The sequence below is a fragment of the Brachyistius frenatus genome, unplaced genomic scaffold (genome assembly GCF_029030835.1).
Source record: "Brachyistius frenatus isolate BFR_SWC_R1_liver_20210118 unplaced genomic scaffold, ASM2903083v1 Contig_188, whole genome shotgun sequence".
In the NCBI taxonomy this organism is placed as follows: Eukaryota; Metazoa; Chordata; class Actinopteri; family Embiotocidae; genus Brachyistius; species Brachyistius frenatus.
The window spans coordinates 83,356-99,827 of record NW_027210787.1 but is presented as its reverse complement, the minus strand read 5'-3'; the positions used below and the strand labels follow the sequence as shown (position 1 = coordinate 99,827).

The 16,472-nt window shown below is 45.8% G+C and overlaps 1 protein-coding gene across 3 annotated transcripts; it reads left to right on the top strand.

Moving 5' to 3' along the window:
- Window positions 1-1,744: 1,744 nt before the first annotated feature.
- LOC138632564 (serine/threonine-protein kinase tousled-like 1-B) lies at window positions 1,745-15,522 on the top strand. Of its 3 annotated transcripts, none has more exons than XM_069718219.1 (22): window positions 1,745-2,331; window positions 4,279-4,400; window positions 5,040-5,108; window positions 5,267-5,305; window positions 5,440-5,515; window positions 5,604-5,647; window positions 5,736-5,819; window positions 6,811-6,891; window positions 7,007-7,099; window positions 7,247-7,357; window positions 8,427-8,563; window positions 8,771-8,962; window positions 9,050-9,116; window positions 9,237-9,334; window positions 9,603-9,684; window positions 9,795-9,886; window positions 10,039-10,128; window positions 10,834-11,003; window positions 11,194-11,329; window positions 11,421-11,532; window positions 11,638-11,745; window positions 14,237-15,522. In XM_069718219.1, the coding sequence occupies exons 1-22, from the start codon at window positions 2,205-2,207 to the stop codon at window positions 14,384-14,386; spliced, it is 2,280 nt and encodes a 759-aa protein (XP_069574320.1). In that variant the 5' UTR covers window positions 1,745-2,204; the 3' UTR covers window positions 14,387-15,522. The 3 variants fall into 3 exon arrangements, with proteins under 3 accessions (XP_069574320.1, XP_069574319.1, XP_069574321.1); XM_069718218.1 differs by having other exon boundaries at window positions 5,730-5,819; XM_069718220.1 differs by lacking the exon at window positions 5,267-5,305 and having other exon boundaries at window positions 5,730-5,819.
- The last annotated feature ends 950 nt before the right edge of the window (window positions 15,523-16,472 follow it).

The window sequence follows — 16,472 nt, the reverse complement described above, 5'->3', positions numbered from 1 at the left end:
ATGAGAGGATTTTCTGACACCAGCAAAATGATTTTAATAAGATACATTGTCCTTGTTTTTGTTTGTTCTTTTGTATTTCCTCTGTGTTGGTTCAAGTGTTGGCTGAATGATGATTTATTCTTCCAAAAAACTGTGTTCAGAGAGTTATGAAATGTCATGCCTTTGCAATTGTACTTCTTTTCCTCTTTAATTCCACAGCATTTTTGAACTTTTTGAAGGCCATTATTACTGTAGATTGCATACGTGTGTCTTTTACAGAAGCTGGAGGCAGTTTTCCAAATGTCAGACAACGCTCCCAGTTTCCCATCCGGCATTTGATGCTCCTAGAATGTCCCGACTGCTTCTTGGATATCACTCACCCCTTTCCTCATAACACAACTCCAGCTTCATACCTGAAATTACATTACAACCTCTGTGGGACTGTGCGTGTGCGTGTGTGTGTGTGTGTGTGTGTGTGTGTGTGTGTGTGTGTGTGTGTGTGTGTGTGTGTGTGTGTGTGTGTGTGTGTGTGTGTGTGTGTGTGTGTGCGTGTGTGTGTGTGTGCCTACGCGCAGTGTAGTGTGTAGTAGTGTAATGTAGTAGACTGCTTATACAATCCTCCTCATTGCCTGTCAAGACTATTGCTCTGTTACTATGGAAACCGTGTGACCAAAAAAAAAAATCAGGTTACCATGGGCAGGTGCATATGAGGTGCAGTATGATTGTCTGTGCCTCAGTCTGTTGCCTGATGCAATCTGACTGCAAGGAGAGCCGGGGTTTACTATCACTTTGAATGTTAATATGAATCTGTCTGATTACATTATAATTAACTTTTGAAATATTAGAGGCTAAAAATATTTTCCCGAGGAAGAAAAAACACATTTGTTGACTCTCCACGCACAGCCCAAGTTACACAAGAAATACATTTTGATGCAAAATTAAAAAGGATTGCAAGAAAGATGTAGGCCAAACAGTTGGATGTGACAGAGAGAGAGTGTATTTTGTGTGCTGCCCCACAAGACAGCAAAGGCATTTTGATGCACTGCACCAAATTTGGAACAAAAGACCTTATAGCCCAGACCACATCACTATCCTCCCACCTGCACCCCCTCCTCTCTGCATCTTGTATTTCAAGACTGAAAAACAGCATATCAAGACCACAGCCCTACCCAAAACATTTACTCACACACACACACACACACACACACACACACACACACACACACACACACACACACACACACACACACACACACACACACACACACACACACACACACACACACGCACGAGCACAAACAGAAACACAAGTACATGCTCCCTCTCTTCTGTCAAATTTAAACACATTGTACACATACACTGTATGTATATATATATATATATATATAAATGTGTGTATGTATATATAAATGCGTATATATATATCCTCATATATATTATATAAATATAGTGTATAAAATGTATTGTGTATATATATATATGTATAGTGTATGTGTGTGTGTATATATAAATATTAATTGTATATCATATAAGTTACATATTTACATTATATGGCCTATATATAATTAATATATATTGTATATTTGTATTTATATACACTTAATATATTATGTATATGTACATATATGTATGTCTGTTTTCCTTCCTTCTCCTCGAGCAGACAAGAACTTTCGGCCATTTTTTTCCCTGTGTTTGTTGTTTTCACCAAAACAAGGGGCTGTTCTCAGGTCGACGCCGAGCGGTGCCTTCCGGTGAACCTCGGGCTGGTTCGGCGGAGGGTGAAACGATCCCAGATCAGCGTCTGGTTTCGGTGTCACGCCATCCCACATCGCGCTTTGCTGCTCAGCTCCGGGTGCGCGCCAGCCTCGCGATAGGCTCGCGAGCAGAAGAATCAAAGCTCCGCTCGCGAACTGGATGCTGACAGGCGCGCGCGGTGCGGTCATCATGCAAAGGTTACGTTGGATCCGTTTCAGCGAGTCTCGACGGAAGCCGCTCCTCCGCAGGACCCGCTCGGGTCACGACATGCCAGACGTCTAGCGACGCAGATACGGGCTGGGAAGAAAAGAAGAAAAAAACACCAACAACAACAAAAAAACAACAACTACGCGTTTACCCCGGGCCGCCCCGGCTCGCAGCAGGTGTTCAAAAAAAGCGATGGTCGCGAGTTTGGGATTTCCGCGATCGGCGGTGTGTACGCTGGCTCCTCTCGGCGGTAAAGTGGCTTCATGAGTGTCCAAAGTAACAGTGGAAGTGGTGGTGGAAGTTTGGAGGCGACGCCATCTTGGTCGCAGCTCTCCTCGTCCCCAACGATTTCTCAACAACATCTAACGGCGACCGCAAAGAGCAAGGAAGGTATTATCGGCTCTCTCTCTCTCTCCTCCCTCACTGAGTGCACGACCTACTCTTACTCTCCTTTTTTTTTTTTTTTTTTTTTTTTTAAAGAAGAAAAAAAAAAAAAGTGTCCTTTTCCGGGAGAAGTGGGTTATTTTCGGGCCGTGTCGCGCTAACGTCCGCTGAAGTAAAGATGGATGTCAAGTTCACTGATGCCGTGAATTGGAAGCCAAACGTCAGCTGTCAGCTCGGTTGATGGCCAGTCTCGAAGTAGCAGCCGGCTATCACGGCTGCACAAAGGCATCGCTAGCTGGTTGTTTTGTTTGTGTGACCGTCCGGTTACATGATTTCTGGTTAGCTGCCGATGCGATAACCCTGTTTTGTTATTTTTTATTTATTTTTTGGGGGGGGGGACAGATAGTAACACTGTCAACAGCCTCTAGTGCCATGTTAAAACCACGTAGCCGTGCATGCATCTTTTAATGCATTGCGATGCACGTCACTGACTGCTACTATGAACTTAGGCCGTGAATTTTACTTTCTGACCAGTTTGACTGCAGCTTTTCTTTCTTTTTCTTTTTTTTTTTACCACGATGTTTTTTTCCCGACCCGATGTTATTTACTCCTCCCGTGCTGCCGAGTTGCTGGATGTGATGTGACCAAAAACAGTGCTGATAAGCGGCAGCATTTGGGTATAATGTCCCAGCTCAGATCATTAGTTATATCACATGACGTGTTGTGGTGAGATATTTAGACAGCTCTGCTGTTTACAAGTTGATTCGAGCCAAAGATCTGCATTTTAAATACCACCGAGGAGATCTTTGGGAAATTGATATCCAGCTTCAGAGTCCAAACATGAATGTGCTATGAAACCAAGATAACGCTGCATTTTGAAGCTCCAGCTGTTTAGATTAATTAACCCCCTAATCACTCTCTGCCCTGTCCTCAGATAACCTCACATACTGTAGGCCTTGTAGTGTGCTCGCAGTTTCACCGCCCAGGGGTTTCATAATGTCCATTATGCCTTTTAAGGCTTGCCCCTGTGCCAGAAGCTATGTAAAGATGACAGCCAGGAAATGTCCAATAAGGAAACAAACACTTGCAGAGGCAGCAGCAGTCAGTAGGGAGCAGAGGACCTGTGTTGATCTTTCCCTGGAAACTGGTTGTTATCGAACAAGGCCCAGTCAGACAGCAGACACTGAATGTGGGAGTTTCAGTGTCATTTCTGTGCCTGTTGTGATTCTGATTTACAGCTGAAAGGTTTGACACCGAGACTTTTGACAATCTATCTAAAAACTGATGCTCATTTAAATGGGAAACTAGGCTTTCTTTTGCGCAGCCTAGATGTCCGGATTCAACGTGAACATTGATGCACACGTGCAGCATTTCAATTAGACACACCGCATCTATTTTTCAATGACGTTGGCAGCATGCTGAAAGATTTCACTTCGGGATAAAACTTCCACTGTCTTTATCTGAGCTGCAGTTGTTCTCCACCTGCCAGGCCTCTGAGGTACTGAGATCCTGAAATGTTAGAGACTAGTTTAGCACTGTGCAATGAGGCCATTGTGGCAGTGTAACTAACAAAATAATAGATGAGCTAGTTGAAGATGTTTGTGTTGACAGACTGGTAGCCTCGACTCTTCTCCCTTCTGGCTCCCCAGTGGTACGATGACCTTTCTGCTTAGGTCATAAATGCACTGTCACTCATGTACAGTATCCTCCACCGCAGATTGAAAGGACATCTTTGAAGAGCTACCTCATTCCCCTTTGAATTAAATCCGTTTTTCTGATAACTAATATTTCTCGAATCCCCTCCCCGATACTGTCTTCTTTTCCTTCTCGCAGCGCTCATTTTGAATCTTTTCTGGTCATTTTGTCACAGGAATGTGCTTTGCTCTGATTTCCTAGTGAAAGGGGGATAATATGAAGAGTCTCACCTTAACTGTGCCCATGTTCTCATGCCAGGCCCCATGGAGGAGCTGCACAGCCTGGACCCCAGGAGACAGGAGCTGCTGGAGGCCAGGTTCACGGGGGCTGTCAGTGGCAACACGGGAGGCAGCACTGGGAGCACCAGCGGAGGTGCTAAGGTAACCGCACCTCACAACAGCGAAAACCTCCATTTTGAGTTACGTTGCGCGTATACAAACACGGTTCGCCCTGGAGTTGAAGAGCCTCATGAACTCCTTCCTTTAATGCATCCCCGTTTCTCGCTTCATTAAGGATTTAAACAGTTTTAGACAGTTTTTTTTCTCACAAGCAGAGCTACACGAGAGATTGTTTTGGATGTCAGTAATAAGAAAAGCCAATCCCAAGCTCCCGTAATATCAATACTAGCAACAAGCAGCGCGCGCCTGCAATGCAAAGAATGCTGATTGAAGTTGGAGCAGCCTTGTAGCTGGTATTCATTTGGGAATTAACCCCATTGTGATGAGAAGTCTTCAGAAAGTCGGTCTTCTTGATGCCATGATTCCCATGGTGGAGAAGCAGGTAAAAAAAAAACCTTCCTGTTTTCCTAAAAAGGATTCATAGTTCCTGGAAAAGTTCGTGCAGTGGAAAAGAGCCAAGTGACACACCTCAGAACTGAAAGTCTGGATTCCTGTTCGACGTGGCAGACTGAAAGCCTTCCTCCAGCCTTTGTTTCGCTTTACCCTTCATGATGTCACTGAAGTTGAACAGCACAGCGCACCTGGGACAGCTGTTTTCATTTGATGACTTATTTTGTGCAGGGTCTGGCCAACGAATCGTCGAACCACAGCTACGGCAGTCTTGGCTCGTCTAGCGACAAGGAGTCTGAGGTAAAACACACACCAGACAGTTGTGTATCTTAAGAAGACGCACAGTGAAGTGCACGTCCATACTGTCAGTGCTTTTTCCTCACACAGCCTACTCTTCTCTCTGTCTCGCACCACCTCCACCTCTCCTTCTCTTCTCTTCTCTTCTCTTCTCTTCCTAGAACTCTGATTTGAAAAGAGGGAGCTCCCCTGCCTACTCAGTATGTACTCTTTCTTCCTGCTGCTCTTTCCTGCTCAACACCACCACTGGATGCTGCTTTGTTTGGTGAAACACTGGGGATTTATGATTCTTCTTTCTTTTATTTTTCCTCTCTCATTTCATATCGATTCCCAGACCCCGGAGAAGAAGCACTCTGAATCGTCCAGAGGGAGGAAAAGGAAAGCCGATACCTATTCAGAGAGTAGTCAAGGTACGATGGAGCTCGGCTTTAAAACGCTGTGAAACGGGCAAATCTAAATGACTGATAACTCCCACTGAAACTTGAATTGTTTGTGCAGGGAAAACGTCCACACGTGGGCCCAAGATCAGCGACTACTTTGATGTGAGTGTCACAGCCATTGCTGCAGTTTGTTGCGCTCGTAATCATTTTGAAACAGATTCTTAAGTTGTCCTTCTTTGCAAAGTTTCAGGGTGGAAATGGTTCCAGTCCAGTTCGAGGCCTCCCATCAGCTCGCCGCTCTCCGCAGAACTCGCACTCCGCCCCGAGCTCGATCGTGAGTGTTTCAGAAAAAGTTTGAGGCACTTTACACACCGGGGACGTGACAAATATACCACACGGAAATGTGGAGTATTCGCCTGCAAATATTCCGCAGCAAAACTATTCGCACTTTGAAAGTGAATTTGCGACAGTTGTTTAAAAAACCCAGTTTGGATAGATTTGAATCGGCTCGTTGTTTAAAAAAATAGAAAAAGAAAAGATCATCACGTGATCAAGACCTGCTGCTGCTTCTCCTCTTCTCAACGAAAGAAGAGGAGATTTTGGAGGAAATGGAGCTCAGGAAGTCAAAGTTATTTGTACCCGACATTTCTACACGATGTCCTGCTGTTTTTAACAGGTTACACATCTAGCAAACTACGCAGGCTCGGCTAACCAGCATTTCACAGCAAGTACATTTCTTCCTTTCACCGCAATCGCTGCCATGTCAAGTGACATCAAACCTCCATCTCTGAGCTCTCATAAGCCTCCCACTTTCCCAGTGGGATATTCCCAGTTTGACAGGCGTTCAGGAGTTTTCTCCCACTCGCAGGTTGGAACTTTTCCACTTCCCAGTTGCTCATGAACGCACCATCAGTCCATATGTCAGATTGTTGTCTTTGTAATTTTGGTGTCCTTTGTCTTTTTTAAAACCACGTGGCTGGAGACACAAACAATCAACATTGTCTTTAGAAGTTGTGATGTGACTTCCGGTCCACTTCCACATATTGTATGATTGGTTGATGTCTTTACTCGCGGTGCGAAAGCTCCGAAAAGTCGACCTCCCTCTGAAAAATACAAGTCGCTTTTTGCCACGTAATATTTGTGTTCTGCCTAGAAGTACTCGTGACAAAAACAAGCTCCAAAAATATATATTGACGTTAAGCACTCAAAAAAATGTCCCCAGTGTGTAAAATCTACTCGGGAGATTTGTGACCAGTCGTCTGCGTCCAGTAGACCGGAGTTTCTGCATGTTATTACGAGATTTGAAGATGACTCTGTATCTGTAGATCCGGCAGAACAGCTCTTCTCCAACCAGTCTGTGTTTCGGAGAACACAACCCGAAAGCTTCCTCGAGCAAATGTGTCCAGGTCAGTAGGTCACCCGGGAGAAACACACTGATGTGACACGAGATGATTTAAGTGGTATAAATTGTGCATCGATTAGTAAACCTCTCAGTGGTACCGGTCTGTCCGACTTTCTTAGACGGAGCTGACGGGCCTGAAACTTGCTGCTCTGGAGAGCAACAAGAGTCTGGACCTGGAAAAGAAGGAGGGACGAATAGATGACCTGCTCAGGGTGAGTTCATTCATAGTCTGTCTCCTGCCGGTGAGGGAGAGTGCATGAGAGCACGCCTGCCTAACGCGCTACATGTTGTCATGCCGGGTGAGCATCATGTTCACAACTAGACTGTGTTGTTGTTGTTGTTGTTGTTGTTTTTAACAGGCGAACTGTGACCTGCGGCGGCAGATCGACGAACAGCAAAAACTCCTCGAGAAATACAAGGAGAGACTCAACAAGTGCATCACCATGAGCAAGAAGCTGCTCATAGAGAAGGTGTGCTTTGCATGAATTCTGCATACGTTTAGTTCACTACATTTTTGACCTTTTTATGGGACGGAAAGAGAAACCGAAAACGGAGACACGGCAGCAGCAGTTCTTGCAGCTATCGTGTTACACAGTAAACTTTAGCTCTTTGCTTACAAAGGTGCTGCCGTTCACCAGTGGTCGAGCAACACCGCCGTCTCCCTCCGATAATAAGTGCTGCGTTCTCTGGTGTTCTAGCTTTGCTCCGGTGCTCAGCTGCTGAGGGAGAAAGACTGTTTGGGTTGGTAGATTTTTCAGGTTGTTCTTTACCAGTCACCTGGTTTCCATTGGTCTCCTCCTTTCTTGGGCTGGAGGTGCACATAACTGCACAGTGCTGTGGTGGTGGTGGTGGTGGTGGGGGACTGTGGTGGTGCACCTTTTATTCAGTAACATTAAGCTTCATGGAGCTTCTTCAGCGCATACAATGTTTGTAATTTTTGTAGTAAATGCACCTTTATTCTGCATGGGTGTGTAACCTCAAGGTCACTGAAACATTCTGTTGTTTTCCTGAACTTGAATGACAAACACCTTCTTGCTTTAAGGTGGTTTTAGACGACACAAATTTAGGGTGATTTTGACGCGATCAGTCGCTGGCCGGGCACGATTATGAACATCTGGAACGTCAGATGTCCTCGCAGCGTGACGTAACTGAGGAACAGCGTCTGGGACACTGCATGACACCCTGAGGAAAAGTTTAGCATGTCAGAATTGTTTTGTTTTTACCAGCCTACGATGTGTTCCTTGATGTCACCCAGAGCACAGGACCGCTAGCATCACACAGTTGCCATGATTGAAAACCTGTTGGCCTTCGTCCTTGACGACACAGGAACTTGTGCACAAACATGAACGATGATTGGTTCAGGTCAGACTCGTAGTGTTGCCGGCAAGACGAGGCACAGCAAGAATTGATGGCTCTTTGATTGTCTAATCTGATCGTGTGGTCTGAGCCAGGCTTTAGCTGATAGTATGGCGACAGCGTCGGTTACCCTGCCCATCACTTTCTAACGGGCTGTACATGCCTGTCTGGTTTTGTCCACAGAGCACCCAGGAGAAGCAGTCATGTCGCGAGAAGAGCATGCAGGATCGCCTCCGCCTCGGCCACTTCACCACCGTCAGACACGGAGCGTCCTACACGGAGCAGTGGACTGACGGATATGCATTCCAGAACCTCATCAAGTGAGACCATCCAAACATGTGCATCAAATCAACTTCCGGTTTATTCCTATTTTGCATCGGTCGCTGGAAGCGTCAGAAATACAGAGGCACAAGTGAATTTTCAGCGCATGCGTCGCTTCACAGCCAGAAGCTTAACAAGCGAACCAGTCTGCTTCAGTATTTGCCACATGACCCACTCCCTCCCTCTCCTTCTGTTTACCGTCGCAGGCAACAGGAGGGCATCAACCAGCAGAGGGAGGACATAGAGCGACAGAGGAAGCTGCTAGCGAAGAGGAAGCCTCCGAACCCGGCGTCTCCGTCCCTCTCTGTGGCCTCCACATCCGAACCCAAGCAGCGCAAAGCTAAGGTGGTCAACGGCAACGACTCCGACCCATTCCTCAAGCCCTCCCTGCCCCAGCTGTGAGTCAACTAACAGAAGCACGTGGCGTGAGTGGGTAAAGAGTTTAGTTCTGCCAGGAGAGTTTGACTTTGTCCATGTTTCGTCAGGCTGACGCTCGCCGAGTACCACGAGCAGGAAGAAATCTTCAAGCTCCGCCTCGGACATCTGAAGAAGGTCAGTGGCAAAAAACATCAACCAATAAGAGCAGAGTGTGACCAGAACTAGTGAGAAGATCTTTTAACTCCTTCTGGTTAAAGCAAGCCGTACATGCTTTTGTTTTGAAATGACCACCAGGAGGAAGCTGAGATCCAAGCAGAGTTGGAGCGGTTGGAGCGAGTTAGGAATCTTCATATCAGAGAGCTGAAGAGGATAAACAACGAGGACAGCTCAGCGTAAGTTCACTCAGCATAACCTGCCGAGTAATCTTGTATTTTGGCGGTCAAGACTTGAACAGGGTCTGTGTGATAAATGCAAGTCATAATTTTAGCTGCCACAGTTGTGGCTTTAATGTATCCAGCGCAGGTTGAACGTGCATCACGAGGCCCGTGATACAAATTAGCTACAGAAAGTTGCTGGATCAAAGTCTGGTACCGACATTTAGGACTGGCAGTGTGTTGTGTTGAATATGTGTTCATTTAAAAAAACATCCTTCTCTCACAGATTCAAAGACCATCCCACTCTGAACGAGAGGTACCTGCTGCTGCACTTGCTGGGCAGGGGCGGCTTCAGTGAAGTCTATAAGGTATCGTCTATACGGCCGGACGGCTCCTTTCCTTTTCGCTCTCTTTGCACACAATATGTTTGGAGACAAAAGTGTGTGAGTGTGTGTTTGCTTTCTTGTTGCATATGTAGGCTTTTGACCTGTTTGAGCAGCGCTACGCTGCTGTTAAAATCCACCAGCTCAACAAGAACTGGAGAGAGGAGAAAAAGGAGAACTACCACAAGTAGGTCTCATCTACACACGCACACACACACACACACACACACACACACACACACACACACACACACACACACACACACACACACACAACCTCAGACACACAAAGACAAAATGCTTCTGTAGTTGGACTCACTGCGTTGTCTTCCCTACCAGGCATGCATGCAGGGAGTACCGAATACACAAGCAGCTGGACCATCCCAGAATAGTCAAACTGTACGACTACTTCTCCCTGGATACTGACACGTGAGTGACCTCTGACCTCTACCAGTTGCAGCCCTGCTGGGTTCACGTATCCTGAGGTTGTTTCTCTCTCAGCACTGGGTTGTTTTATAAATACAAAAAAAAAAAAAAAAAAAAAAAGCTTTTCTGTTTTTGTTGTTGTTGTTTGCACGGTGCACATCAGTCAGTGTCAAACCTTTTGCAAAGGCCCGGCCCAGTGAAACGTGTGTGATCTGCCTCAAGGCTCGAAGTCAGACTTCTGCCAGCTCGGGGAAAGAAGGGAGAGTAAAAGCAATTTTACAGAAAAAAAACAGAAAAATATGATTCAGTGTCAGCATGCCCTCACCATGGAAGTTATTTTTAAAGAGTTAACTTCCGTCTCTGAGCGTTAAACGAGCACATGAGGTGGAGTCACGCGGACCCAAAGGACAGTTAAAGGAACTGGCAGTCTGACAGTGCTGCGTGTCTCATGTCCAGGTAAACACACCAAACTCCTCCTGTGTTGAGTTTGAACGTGGAGTTTTTCTTCAGTATCTGAGCAGCTCACATACACGACTGGAAACTTAAGTAAGGCTTATTCGGCAGCAGGAAAGCCTTGACCCCTGACCTTTGACCCACACCCGGGGGAGGGGAAGTGTCTTTCCTGCGCTTGAGAGCAACTTCCTGTGGATGAGCAGCTGGTCCTCCTGCTTCCCTGTATGTAACCGTGTGCGTGTCCGTCGTCGCCAGGTTCTGCACCGTGCTGGAGTTCTGCGAAGGAAATGACCTGGACTTCTACCTGAAGCAGAACAAGCTGATGTCGGAGAAGGAGGCCCGCTCCATCGTCATGCAGATCGTCAGCGCGCTGCGTTACCTCAACGAGATCAAGCCGCCCATCATCCACTACGACCTCAAACCTGGTGGGTCACGTAGTCCAAATGTTTTAGGATGAATCGTCTACGAAATGAAAGACGCTAGAGTCACGATGTCAGCGTTCTCTGGTCACATGGGATTTAAGGAGGGAGTGCAGTTGATTCTACTGCTGTAGGTATAACCTGTTGTTCCCATTTGGATTTGATCACTGACGGTCACTATCTTCGTGGCGCACAGGTAACATCTTATTGGTCGATGGTACTGCATGTGGAGAAATCAAAATCACAGACTTCGGCCTGTCCAAGATAATGGACGATGATAACTACGGCGTGGACGGGATGGACCTCACATCACAGGGAGCAGGCACCTACTGGTGAGACACACTCGCGCTCAGACCGACAGGTCAATCTGAAAAGGTGGATGAGTTTTCTACTACATGGTATGACGTGGATGTGTGTGTTCAGGTACCTCCCTCCTGAGTGTTTTGTGGTGGGGAAGGAGCCGCCGAAGATCTCCAACAAGGTGGACGTCTGGTCTGTGGGAGTGATCTTCTTCCAGTGCCTCTACGGACGCAAGGTACGGCATGAACACCGCCCGCTGCGGCGGCTGCAGGCGCAGTCCATGCAGTGTAAGAGACGTCGGATCTGTGGTGAGTTTGTGTTTGTTTTGTTTTGTTTGCAGCCGTTTGGTCACAATCAGTCGCAGCAGGACATCCTCCAGGAAAACACCATCCTCAAAGCCACAGAGGTTCAGTTCCCGGCAAAACCACAGGCCAGCACGGAGGCCAAGGTAACACGCACTCACGCACGCATTTCTCCAAACACAAGGAGCGTCAGGCAGGTGTATTAAACACAGCTGGTAAAAAAAATGTTTCCGGCGTTTCACTCCTGTGACATGAAAATAATGTTTATGCAATATTTGAACGTTAATTGAAGGAAAATGAAATTCTACGATGTAAAAGACACCTCCTCCTCGAACCAAAAAGTGTCATAGGAGGCAATATGAACATTTAAATATACATTATTTACTGTTTGCTGTAAATATCCTACATTAGGATGTTTACATATATTTACAGCCTTTAAATATTTACAGTAAATATAAATGTCCTACATTAGGATGTTTAGTTTGTAGAGCTGAAAAGATTAATCAGGAGTCAGAGTAGTCGATGGACAGAAAAAGGATAAACAGCTATTTTTATAACTATTATAGCTGCATTTTTTTTCAAAAGAAAAGAAGTGAAAAATTAGAAACATTCACAGGTTTCAGTTTCTCAAGTTACAGGAATTGCTGCTTATCTTTGTCTTTGTACAATAATAAACTGAATTTTTGGCTTTTGGACAAAATAAGACATGCCGACTTCATCTTGGATGAGCATATTTTATGTTTGACATTTCGTGTCTATGACTAAAAAAATGATCAGAAAATGACTCCATACTGCCCCACCGTTCGCACTGAGGTGTGTCGACTGCATCCAAAAGCAGCTCAAACCTCCGCTGTGCTAAAAATCAGCGCCCCGTCTATTTTGATGACGCATCGATCTGCACAGACCAGATCAGATGAGCAGGAAGTCATTCAGAGAAAAACAAAGGAAATCTGGGCAATTTTCAAAATAAAACAGCCTGTGCAGACTCCCGATCATATATATATATCATATATCACATATCACATCTCTAGTTTGATTGTTTGTACCAGTCAAAAGCCTACACATGTAGCAGGCACGCTTTCTCTCCTTTCATAGTACGACTAGAAATGTGTTCTCCCGCTACTGCAGCCTCTAGATGTGAAATTAGGTTAAATAATTAGGAGGATGAATGTTTTTTTTTTTTAAACGACTAAAACACAAACTGTATGAACTTTGTCTTACGGCTGCAGCTCAAAGGAGGACATAGAAACAAAAATGAAACAATTCAACGTTTCATGGAAAATCATGACAAAATGACCAAATCAGGAAGTAAAAAAAAGCCAAACAGAAGCGGGCGTTCACAAGGCTTCGCTCCCCGGTGTGGGTGTGAAGGTCTGCAGAAGACCCGTATCTGCAGAAAAACCTTGTTTAGTCTAGTTGCAGCCCTCTGTTTCCTCAACATGAAACATTGAGCAACATGTCTGACAGTTGACAAATGTTTATGGTCTCGCTCTGCAGATCGCTGTTTTGATGTAAGCAAAGCTGAGTTGAGACATGTGGTGTGTTGCAAGTTTACTTACAGGAATAAAAAGGCCAAATGCAGCAGCTGTATTTGAAGTTTTAATGTTTTGGGTTTGGAAATCCGGTGACATGTTAGCACACGTTCAGCCATCCGAAGGGACTGTGATATAGTGATGAAAGAGAAGCGTCTTCCTCAGTAATGTAAAGGTGTAACAATCAGTGTAACAATCAGTGTATCAGTGTAACAATCAATGTAACAGTCAGTGTATCAGTCAGTGTAACAATCAGTGTATCAGTAACAATCAATGTAAGTCAGTGTAACAATCAGTGTATCAGTAACAATCAATGTAAGTCAGTGTAACAATCAGTGTATCAGTGTAACAATCAGTGTATCAGTCAGTGTAACAATCAGTGTATCAGTCAGTGTTAGTCAATGTATCAGTGTAACAGTCAGTTACAGTCAGTCTATCCGTGTAACAGTCAGTGTATCAGTGTAACAATCAATGTATCAGTCAGTGTATCAGTCAGTGTTACAGTGCAACAGTGTAATAATCAGTGTAACAGTCAGTGTTAGTCAATGTATCAGTGTAACAGTCAGTCTATCCGCGTAACAGTCAGTGTATCAGTGTATCAGTCAGTGTAACAGTCAGTGTATCAGTGTATCAGTCAGTGTAACAGTGTATCAGTCAGTGTATCAGTGTATCAGTCAGTGTAACAGTCAGTGTATCAGTGTATCAGTCAGTGTATCAGTCAGTGTTAGTGTAACAGTGTAAGTCAGTGTATCAGTAAGTGTTACAGTGTAAGTGTATCAGTCAGTGTTAGTGTATCAGTCAGTGTTAGTGTAACAGTGTAACAGTGTATCAGTCAGTGTTAGTGTAACAGTGTATCAGTCAGTGTTAGTGTAACAGTGTATCAGTCAGTGTTAGTGTAACAGTGTATCAGTGTATCAGTCAGTGTTAGTGTAACAGTGTAACAGTGTATCAGTCAGTGTTAGTGTATCAGTCAGTGTTAGTGTAACAGTGTATCAGTGTATCAGTCAGTGTTAGTGTAACAGTGTATCAGTGTATCAGTCAGTGTTAGTGTAACAGTGGTGGAAGTGATCTAATCCCACTCTGTCACGCCCTCCTCTGCCTGCAGGCGTTCATCCGTCGCTGTCTGGCCTACCGTAAGGAGGACAGGTTCGATGTCCACCAGCTCTGCTCGGACAGCTACCTCCTCCCTCACATGAGACGCTCCAACTCCTCCGGCTCCTTGCAGCCCTCCTCCTCCTCCCTCCCTGCCTACTGACCCCCAGGACTGACGGGGAACCTTCTGGCCAATCTCAAGTCAGGATTGTTGGAATTACAGGATAATAGATGTTTGTCTTTTTTACCTGAATTTTTTTTTTTTTTTTTTTTCAAAAACACGGATATATTAGCAGAATAAAACGGGAAAACACAAGATGGAAAAGAGGGACGACGTGGACGGAGGATACTCAGCGCTGCCCTTGAACTCATCGGTGTGTGTGAGCGGGGACAGAGTGGAAAAAAATAAAAAAGAGAAATTGTCAGAGGAAAAGACGAGAGAAGAATGAAGCTGGTGGATTTGTTTATTAACCCCTTAGGAGACTCTACAGCAGCATAGCACCTCCGAGATGTCCCGTCCAAGCCCACCGCTCGTAGCTCCACATACATCCACATGTTCAGACCGTCGCCCGCCTGACGAGGTGGCTGAGAACCGTGCCAACGCAAAGCCGTCTGTGACAGACAAGTCTCGTTGCTGGTGAGGGGAGGCGGTCGGGAAACGACCGGAAGACCGTGATTAACGGACCACCCGCCATTTATTTCAATGCACGCGACGGGGATTAAACTTTTAACGTGATGGGACAAACAGAAAAGAGAAAGTGTCCCAGATCAAATGTCTGGGGTCGATTTGCACTTCGGATCCAGATCCCGTTCACGTGGTCTCCAGATGTGGCATGAAGTAGCGCAGCGCGGGGTTCGCCCTCCGCTCCGCCGCCGCCGGTCAAATCACGTGATGTTGGTTTGGTTTCCTTCTTCAGGTCTGCAGAACGTGGATCTGAGAATCTGTCTTAATCCAGTTTTATTGTTCAGGTTGAGAGTGAGAATGTTGCAGGACCACGTCTGTCAAAGATCAACCGGCCGAAGAGATGTGGACTCACGTCAGCTGTTTCTGTACTGCAGGCACACAATTCATTGTACATTTCATGTGCAGGAGACATTACTCACTAGCAAATATATAATGATGATGATGATAATAATAATAATAATAATAATAATAACGAGGCTTTTCCTTGCTTCCCGGTGTCTCCGTTTGCTCCGTTTTCTTTTGTGTTTGCCTCCTGAAAGCTCGTCTCAGTTTTGCTGCTATAAATGTTGCTTTTAGTTCTCAACATAAACGATTTTTCACCTCGCGTACTTCAACTGTGTCGAGAGGCGAGTCTCCTTTTATTTTTTTTTAAATTGTGACGCAGACACGCGCCGCGCTGCTCCGAGGGAACACAACGCATCCTCCCGCCAACATCAAACCGAAACGCGCTTTGGTTTTTTTTTTGTTTTGTTTGTTTTTTCCCCCCGTTTACTTTCTGTAAAAGTCCATCAAACGTGCTCGAGAGCCGACTCCCTCCTTCCCTCCCTCCCGAGCAGCGCCGCGCGGCGAGGAGCGGTCACACACCTGCCGGTCCGAGTCGGTCTGAGCTGCAGCGTCGTTTACTGCAGCTGTCCATCCTGTAAATAAACCGCGCACCTGCGTGTTGTGACGTTTTAAAGCCCTCCTGGGCTCCGGGCGGCCCGGCCCGGCCCAACCCAACCCGGCCCGGCCCGGCCCGGCCCAAAGTTGGCGACAAGAACTAGTTTTGTGGGGAGAAATCGGATGGGAGCCGTTCAGGGTGCAGGCGTCAGGTGCGTACACCACGTGGTTGACGCCAACGGTGCAGACGGGTGTTACGTCCGAGCCGAGAGTCACGTGAGATCACGTCAAGACGAGGCTCGTCATTTCACGTGCAATAAAGATTGCCTTACAAGTATTAATTCCTACAGTTGTGACCCATATTTCCTGTTGCGGAGTTATGAAACCACAGTAGAAGTGACTGAAACAAGATGGAGGCTCGAGAGGGAGGCGGTGACATTAAAGGAGGATATAAGTGGGACGATGCAGACGTTAATATCGTCCAGACATGACGTCATCCTCAGTGTTTTCCAGTTTTAAAGAAGTGGATTCACGTGGTAATAGTTCAGTTAGCGGGTTTATGTCAGATGCACCAATACATCCTCGCTGTTGTCCCCTGTTGTAGTCCACGTCTGGGAGCAAATAATGGCCAGACATTTATAGATTTTGTTTTTAAATTGACTTCTGTTTGACTTCATGCGGTTTA

Excerpts from the sequence above, each read along its gene's own strand:
- LOC138632564 (XM_069718218.1), top strand. The coding sequence starts at position 2,205 with ATGAGTGTCCAAAGTAACAGTGGAAGTGGTGGTGGAAGTTTGGAGGCG. Across the intron at positions 5,306-5,439 it reads GGAGCTCCCCTGCCTACTCA|ACCCCGGAGAAGAAGCACTC; the intron begins GTATGTACTCTT and ends ATCGATTCCCAG. Across the intron at positions 9,887-10,038 it reads AAAAAGGAGAACTACCACAA|GCATGCATGCAGGGAGTACC; the intron begins GTAGGTCTCATC and ends CTTCCCTACCAG.